This window comes from Electrophorus electricus, chromosome 21 (assembly GCF_041902795.1).
Source record: "Electrophorus electricus isolate QZ-2024a chromosome 21, ASM4190279v1, whole genome shotgun sequence".
NCBI classification, from domain to species: domain Eukaryota; kingdom Metazoa; phylum Chordata; class Actinopteri; order Gymnotiformes; family Gymnotidae; genus Electrophorus; species Electrophorus electricus.
In genome coordinates, this window is record NC_137517.1 from 2,070,640 (window position 1) to 2,079,799 (window position 9,160).

General features: G+C 44.9%; 1 protein-coding gene across 2 annotated transcripts; it reads right to left on the bottom strand.

The window, feature by feature from the left end:
* Positions 1 to 444: 444 nt before the first annotated feature.
* On the bottom strand, positions 445 to 7,515 carry scp2b (sterol carrier protein 2b). 2 transcript variants are annotated; one of them, XM_027033106.3, is made up of 5 exons: positions 7,236 to 7,515; positions 5,037 to 5,136; positions 3,975 to 4,104; positions 3,637 to 3,716; positions 445 to 1,552 (listed from the first exon to the last, which is right to left on the bottom strand). In XM_027033106.3, the coding sequence occupies exons 1-5, from the start codon at positions 7,256 to 7,258 to the stop codon at positions 1,457 to 1,459; spliced, it is 429 nt and encodes a 142-aa protein (XP_026888907.1). In that variant the 5' UTR covers positions 7,259 to 7,515; the 3' UTR covers positions 445 to 1,456. The 2 variants fall into 2 exon arrangements, with proteins under 2 accessions (XP_026888907.1, XP_026888906.1); XM_027033105.3 differs by having other exon boundaries at positions 5,037 to 5,139.
* Between the last annotated feature and the right edge of the window lie 1,645 nt (positions 7,516 to 9,160).

Consider the following 9,160-nt stretch of genomic DNA (forward strand, 5'->3'; position numbering starts at 1 on the left):
CCACACTACACACATGCTACACATCTCCACACACGCTACACATCTCCACACACGCTACACATCTCCACACACGCTACACATCTCCACACTACACACACGCTACACATCTCCACACTACACACACGCTACACATCTCCACACTACACACACACGCTACACATCTCCACACTACACACACGCTACACATCTCCACACTACACACACGCTACACATCTCCACACTACACACACACACACGCTACACATCTCCACACTACACACACACACACGCTACACATCTCCACACTACACACACGCCACATCTCCACACACGCCACATCTCCACACACACTCGTGTGCACGCCTCAGCTCCACACCACCCACCCACCCACCCACCCACACACACACACACACACACACACACACACACACACACACACACAGCAAAAACATCTCTTCTCACAGATCACTGTTAATGAGAAACATTTATTTAGGTAAAATAAAGTTTTAAAAAATGTTAAGTCTTGTGTAGATAGACATGTGTGAATATACACACTCCCTCAGAGAAACAGGTTATAAATCCTAAAATGTTACTTCATACTACAGACATTAAGGAGTCCCGATATCTGCCCTAGGACAGAGTCAAGACCACAGCCCTGTTCCATCCTACAGTACTGCACAGCACATACACAGATCACCCACTCAACTTCAGATAATTAACAGGTGATCCGCAAGAGTCACAGAGAGGACCGAACCATCCTCTGATTAGACGGGATTAGATCACAGGAGATTAGAGGATTACCCTTCACACTGAGTGCTGAAATTAAAGTAACACCTGTGTCCAGTCAGGATTCCAACACTACTGCCATTACTGCGCTATAGATAAAGACCAAGGCCTGCGCTACTGAGCAGAAGAGCTGATCCAACAGAGGTAGGGCTAAACCACACAGACAAGTCATTATTATAATAATAATAATAATAATAATAATATTATTATTATTATTATTATTAATAAATCAATTATATAGCACCTTTCTTGTACTAAAGGTCGCTTTGCATAATCCATACATGAAACATATGACAGTCAAATCAAAAACAGAGCAGGACCAAACCAAACAGTGGATTGGGAGAACACGTTGCCATGACGAACGCAGTGTATCCTGCTGAACAGGGCTCAACTCAGACGTGACACATTAAAGTTTAGTGAGCTTTGTTTTAACCAAAATTAACAGAGAAACGCTGCACCTATCTGTAACATCCGAGAGGTCAGACTTTTTTAAAAGTGATTCGTAACAAGACTCATTTGTATGCTGTAGCTTCTTGTGATTTCAGTTCTGTAAAATTCGAATATGATGCACTAAGGGTTTGCCTTGAAGTTCTACAGAGAAGACGTCTGGTCTCCTTTCCTACGATTGCTCCTGAACTCAGGGCTTGGGCCAGAGACGAAGGCATGCCAGCGGGACTCCGTCCACCCCATCTCACAGCTTGGCCCGGCCCGGTTTCAGCTGCAAGTTCTGGAGCTTCATGGCCAGACCCATGTTCCCCATGATCTTCAACTTACCCTGGAAGAATGCCTGGAGAACGAGGAAAGAGTAGACGAGAGAGAAATAAACGAGTGGGAGAGAGGGATGGAGGGAGTCAAAAGCGAAGGAGGGAGAAAGAGGAATGGAGAGATGAACGTGAGAGAAAACAGTCTAGAAGATTCCTTATATTTAATCTGAAATGTAATATCTAGAATTCTTCTCTAGTTCTTTCACAGTATGTCCAGGGCAAACTGAACATGAACCACCCAAATACTTCTGAACCCAGACATGTTGGCTGTGGCTGCACCACTCGCACCCCACGTGGTGCAGGACATTCTACTGGCCTTCAAAACTAAGACAAATTGTACCAGGTCCCTCGGGGACAACTTGCATTTAACACCCCGTCTGCAACACGCCTGATACCTTCTACACCAAACAGACGAGCCGTGTTATTCTCCCACACCAGAGCTGTTTACACCAAAGCCAAGGTCAGTCACTAAATCATAACTGTCAGCAGGATTAGCAGGGTGGGTCGTGCCAAACCACTCAGATGGGGGATAACATCAGCATGGAACAGGGTGGGTCGTGCCAAACCACTCAGATGGGGGAGTAATATCAGCCTGGAACAGGGTGGGTCGTGCCAAACCACCCATATGGGGGAGTAACATCAGCCTGGGCAGTGGTATCCTTCCATCCATGCAGGGTCAGTCAGAACAGTGGTTCTCCATGCATCCCACAGGCTGCTAAACTACCCCCCCCCACACACACACCCCAACACTCTCACAGACACTCTGCTAATGTCACCATCTCCATCAGACACTTCTAGAGGCAGATTAGGTGAACGTAGGGCCATGAATTCCTGCCCCACTAACTACACGTTTCATAACTAATCACTGTTCACGTCCTGGCGTGAGGTCATAGGTCGTCAGGGAGAAAACTGCCAAATCCTGTATATCAAGGAAAACACAGGAGTTGTCAGGAAAATGCTGGACTGGGTGTTGAGGATCAGGTCACAGTACAAGGGTTAGGGTCAGGGTCAGTGTTAGTGTTAGTGTTCACTCCTCCATCCAGATGCCAATATCCAGGAGCAGGATGCTGAATGTTTGTCGGCTACGAAACAATATCAAAATCGGGCTGAATTCATGCATTCTGATCTCAGAACAACTCTCGAGCTCCCACACCTCATCTCACACACACACACACACACACACACACACACACACACACACACACACACACACACACACACACACACACTCTCTCTCTCTCTACCTCTCACATTGGATTCTGAATTATTTTATATTCAGATGTGAAGCGGAGAGTTTTCTGAACAGTTGAAGTGACAGGATAACGCCTGTCTCTCCCGCTGTCAGTAAACTCATTTATGTCTGATTTTGGGCTTGGTGAGGATTTCAGCCTCAGTCGCTACTCCCCCAAACACCCCTCCTCCACAGAAACAGAATCTTTCATTTTATTCACCAGTTCTGCACTCACACTCTCGCACTGACATCCTTCTAATCACCACCTCCATTATATCGAGCAGTCAAACGTACAACGTCACCCTATTAACAAACAACTCCTGTCCCCTTCACACGGAAAATAAATCAAACACAAACCCTATTTGTGCGGCTTAACACATCCCTACTAAAATATCACAAAATGTCTTAGAAATAAACCTGGAAACCATGCCAACCTTGCTTTGGGAAACCGGAAAAGCCTAAATAACACTCTACTCTTCATATAAGAAAGACACAGAGAATGAGTCTACCTAGAAAAGAAAATCAAAGAATTAGAGAATATGATAACACAGAAATCTCAAAGTGAATTACGCAAATACACTTTACAATACCATGAACTTACAAAGAAGAAAACTCAATTCTTACTACAGGAAATTTTGAAAACAATAACAAATCTGGAACATTGTTAGTTAACCCAGCAAAATGTAACAAAGGAATCCCAACAATCCCAGCAATCAAGGACACATCCGGGAAGAGCAGGTGGACGCCGAAGTAGATGAATCAACTATTCAGAACTTAAGGCAGGGGCGGGGCTAGTGCAGTCTCAGAGGCAGGGGCGGGGCTAGTGTGGTTTAGAGGCAGGGGCGGGGTTAGCACGGTTGGGAGTGGCTAACTCACCGTCTGAGGGTTCATCTTGCCCGTCATTAACGCCAGCAGGTCAGAGTCTGTCACGGAGATGGTACAGTCTGCCTTCTTAGCTGGAGGGGAACAGTGCAAGAGAGAATGAGAGAAAACGAGAGACCATACTTATGACCACAGTCATTCTGACTTCAACAGAATTAATAAATGAATAAGTACTCAAATATCTCCACCCTCTGCTGTCTTCCATTTTCAGTTCCCCCACAACATGAGGTCTTATTGTTTAAGACAAATTTGACTTATTTTACGAGTAGAGTTTTATTTTATGGTGGAATATTGGCCCTGGTCTCGGCGAGACAGCAGAAGGCCGCACTCACAGGTGTCATTGTGAACCGCGCCCCTGCCTTCTTTAACGTCCACCATCCACGTGGCCTCCCGGCCCCCTGGACCGTCCCGCACCTTGAAGGAAAACACACCTCCAATCTTCTTCACAAACTGCTCCCCTTCCTGCACACACACACACACACACACACACACACACAATGAAAAGCATGAGAGACAGGCAATGCATTCTGGGAACACTGTTCTTTAGAGTGAGCACTCCAATGGGATGCTGCAGAGTTCAGACTACACTTCTGGACAGGGGATGGCTGCTTCAGCTGCTGAAGTCACATGACACTGCACAATGTAGACCAGTCTGATTCTGGTTTGTACCTGAGTGGAACCAGACCAGACTGAGTGATCTTCACGGGCTTAATGATGTTGTTGGAGTATTAAATAGCCAGAGGAACGAACGCTTGAAACAAAACTGTACCGTCAACACTCCTGAGTCCCTTTCTAGTGTCTTCCAACAGAAACTTGTTTCTAGTGTTTATGACACAGCTGCTTTACAAGGTCACTTTTTAATGCTACTTAGCATTTCTTTATGTAATAAGATTTTGTTATTTTTCTGAACCAAACCAGACTTCCATAGAATCACTGCATTTTTTTAAAACACATTTTGGAAAATCAAACTTCACCTTTAGTACTGAACCTAAAACTGAGTGCATAGTTACACATAGAATAACAAACACAGAAAATGACTAACAATGGTGAAGAGGCACAGCAGGACAGTAATTAACACACACACACACACACACACACACACTTCAGCTGCATAACGGCCCTGATTTTAAATTGGACAAGAATGAGGACATGGAGAGGAACCAGCCTGTGGTGGAGTTAAGAGGAGAACAAAGCCAATCATCTCGCAGAATTCTAACCTCCCATGCTCAACCAATCAGGTTTGTGATATCCAACTTCTGTCACACTCACAGGACCTGCCGGCCTCCTTTACACGTACTACACAGCCCACAGGTAAGAGCGAGACTCCGTCTGAGAGACGAGCCTGCTCCGTCGGGATCGGTCGGCTGTGGCCAGGCGGACGGCGGAACACGTACCTCCTCTAGCTGCTTCGCAATCTCCTGGAACACTGCGTGTGACTTAAAGCCCTCCAGACCAGTGGAGGCACTGGTCAACACCGCCTGGATGCTGTGGGAGCTGCTAATGAAACACACACACACACACACACACACACACACACACACACACACACACACACACAGAGAGAGAGAAAGGTAAGAGGTGAACAAGACTGTCAGTAATGCCTGACCTGGAATTAGATTCACTCAGAAGTGCTGGACGCAGAAAAGTGGCTCAGTGGTTCAGGTACTGGACTAGCAATCAGAAGGTTGCCAGTTCAAGTCCCCCACGTTACTACTGTTGGGGCCCCTCAGCAAGACCCGTGACCCTCAATTAATTAAGCTGAGTTCAGTCATAGTTGTAAGTCTCTTTGAATAAAAACTGGCAGCCACACACTGTAAATCCTTACAGAGCATTTATTTCTTTCCATTGGCAGTAGAGAGCGCTCAGTGATAGGATCACATGATCAGGACCAGCCATTCAACACTTTGCCTTTCTTTGTGCAAATCAACACGCCATGCAGGCCAGGCATTTGTAAGCAGGGATGAACTATAGGTCTGAAGGGAGGAGTGCAATCACACACCAGGCATGCTGCTGTCAGCTGGGTGGAGACATGCCCCAAACCGCCCAGCTCAGGACGCCAACCAAGAAAAGGCCACGCCCTGCTGGAAGATCTGCTTCTTTTAAATGGAATGAAATCATGCCTGCTTCTCCACAGTTTCCATCTCCTGCTCACTAGACTACACAGGACCTAAAGCTGTGGGAGTGACTGCCAGCTGCATTTTAGTGATCTTGCACATTATCTGGGTCTGATGTCGAGTGCGAGCAGACAAACGTAGCCCCCTACGACAGCAGGTGCCTGTTTTGCCAGACCACCCATCATGAGAGGGTTGGTTTGTGCCGAAACCCTCCGTCTGGCCGTATAGATGAAAGCCTGGACGTTTGTTCCGTTTCACCTTAGCGCTTCTGCTTCCTGTCTTAGTCCTCACACCCCCCTGCGTCTCCTTTTCTGTATAAACACCTATTTACATCTACATTATTAGAGATCACATTAAAGCCCAGTTCACTCTTACACAACAGAGGAACTCAGAGTGGAATTTGTGGCCACCAAGAGCAGGTCTGCTTAGTTTCACTGAATAATCGCTGTAACTGTCACTTTTTCAGTCAAGCAGGACCTCATTTCATAGCAGGGAAATAAACTACAAAAGATCCAACCAAACAGAATTCAGACGCCTTCATACTGAAAACATCTGCTGCATTTCCAGGTTAGCATCCCCCCTTTTTTTTTTCTTCAAAAAAGTCCCCAGTCCTCTAAATGTTGAAGTTAAACAAACAGCCTTTGTGTCGGTTGTTTTTGTTCAGCGTGGCCTCATGCGTGTAGTCCTCGTGCGCTGCGATCTTCTGTTCTCATGCATCTTTTAACAGTTCAACAGGGTGACGGTAACCGGAGACGATCTCACGTTTGAATCAAGGTCTCGTGCTTTGCTCTGATTCGGGTTTTTTTTTCGGTATTTACCTTCCTCCTTATGTACTAATGCGAATCTTAAATCAACAGCCCTGAATAACTCTGGAGCTGTTCATCAAAACAATAACACTGCTGACACGTTTACCCGATGCTTTTATCCAAAGCAACTCACAACTATGACTGAGTACAACTTGAGTAAGGGAGGGTTAAGGATCTTGCTCAGGGGACCAACAGTGGCGGGACTTGAACCCACAATCCTCCAAGCAGAAGTCAGATACCTTAACCACTGAACACGTGGATCCCGCTCTTTAACCCGTGCCAGCGCGTGAGTGTCCCGCTCTTTAACCCGTGCCAGCGCGTGAGTGTCCCGCTCTTTAACCCGTGCCAGCGCTGGCACACGTACATGCACAGCGCACACCCCGCCCTGTCCCACCGAGGGCTTAAACTCACTCAAAGCTCGTTTGGCACAGACTGCGATGCTCATTTTCTCATCGTCGGAATAAACACGCGCTAAATGTATAACAATTCCGTGCGAAATTACGCTATAATTGGACTGCATACGCAAGTTCAGTTTGCACAGGCTTAGTAAGAAATTTACCTCTCGATCTAACCCTCACATGAACGAGACGAGGAAACTATTTTAAGTAAAGCGACTCCACGATTTAAACCCAAGACTTCGGAGTTATAGCCACGTTACATCCACCAGGCTCACCGTGAGATCTCCGGAATGCGCATTTTGCTGTGCGGCCTCTCCAAACACCAAACGGAGGGAGAAACCCTGTGCGCTACCAAATACGGCCTCTACAAAGACGTAGCAGAGGGAGAAACTCTGTGCGCTACCAAACACGTCCTCTGCAAAGACGCAGCAGAGGGAGAAACTGTGCGCTATAAAACACGGCCTCTGCAAAGACCAAACAGAGAGAAAAACGCAGGCGTCGACAGCGATGACCGCGCTAAACTGGTTGCAAGCGCACCTTCCTTTACACTTCCGAGTCTCCGCACCATCCCAACCAGACCGTACTAGTCGACTGCGTTATCAGCGAGGGCCCAGGCGGCTGTTTCATTCCAGTCGTTCATACAGTTGCTTAAATGATCGACAACGCGATTATGTCATTGACTAAGTGTGATACGGATCTGCACGTTTGTGTGGCGCTGTCCACATACAGACGTAACTCAAAGTGCTTATACAAATACAATTAAGAACAGCGAAATAGATATACTAACGCCTTAAAAAAGTACTTCGCTCTCTTAACAGTCACCAGATCGGTCTGGATTACAAATGACACGGAATGTTCCAGCAAGTTGTACTGGAAACTATACACACTCTGAAAGTGCATTTTTAAAGTCAGTTCATTATTTGTCAGCAGGTCATTAAACAGAATCACCCCAACTCAGAATCACCACTGAGGTAGACTTAACGTAATAAAGGATGTGTGCTTGTGCCAAACATGAAATACAGCATGCAAGTCCCCTACTAATAAAGATTATTTAATATGAACAGCTATCTGTTAAACATATTAAAGTGTGCTGTACTGCATAATGGCATTAAGAGGGTTTTTTTTAATTATCAAGTTTATTTCACTGAATTTCAAATTTGTCAGCAAAGAAGATACTAAACTCAACATATATAATTCATATTTCTCCACATTGCACACTTAAACACAACCTTCTAAATGTGTTCATTTACATTTTAGGCATTAAGATGACACTTTTATCTAAAGCAATTTACAATTATGATTGAGTACAACTTCAGCATATGAGGGTTAAGGGCCTTGCTCAGGGGCCCAACAGTGGCAACTTGGCAGTGGTCGGGCTTGAACCAGCAACCTTCAGATTACAAGTCAAGTACCTTAATCACTTATCTTCCACCGCCTTATTTAATCCAGCCAAAAAGTCTGGAGTTGTTTTAACAGATATGGTAGAAATTTAAACTTAATCAGATGTTTTCTATGAAGTCGTATGTCATTTAGAAGATCAGACTGTAAGGTCACACCAAACTGCCACCTACCTTCTCGCTGTTACACATAAAAGTCATTAATATGTGTGTTTCCTTAATATGTGTTTATAACACATACCAGTCAGCTTTTTGCTTAGCAATAAATCAAGCAAGTGAACAATTAAAATATGTCTATTTAAAAATGCAAGTTGATTTTTTTTTTAAATTTCGTTTTCAAAATCGAATTACAACTTGTTATATTTAACTGAGAGGTGCACATTTTGCATAATTAGCGCGGATTTAATTTAAATATTGAGATATCTACATACTGTCAAATTACCTAATCAGTAAAGTTAACTTAATACAGTAAAATATACGTAAGTGAGCTGTATTAGGTATGTAAGTGCGTACATGAAATGGCACAAAACCTGTGCTGCATACAAATAATTTTAGACGCAATTTATAATTTTAGACGCAATTTTATGTGGCGATCATGACATGAAGCGCCGTGCGGGTGCTGTACCGAGAGGGATGACGTTACCGTGCTGAACCTGGCGCGCTGCGGGACTTTTATTATCTCAGTCGTATAATAGTGCGGGAGTAACGCGCCCTAGACATTACAGTCGAGTGAAGAGCCACGGACGTTGTTTACGTTGTTGAAAATGAAAACATTTGACTGTAATATATAAAATATATAAATA

Coding starts and splice junctions, on each gene's coding strand:
- scp2b (XM_027033105.3), bottom strand. CDS start 7,258: ATGCGCATTCCGGAGATCTCACG. Junction 4,105..5,036: donor TTGCGAAGCAGCTAGAGGAG/GTACGTGTTCCG, acceptor GTGTGTGTGCAG/GAAGGGGAGCAGTTTGTGAA. Junction 3,717..3,974: donor CGCGGTTCACAATGACACCT/GTGAGTGCGGCC, acceptor GTTCCCCTCCAG/CTAAGAAGGCAGACTGTACC.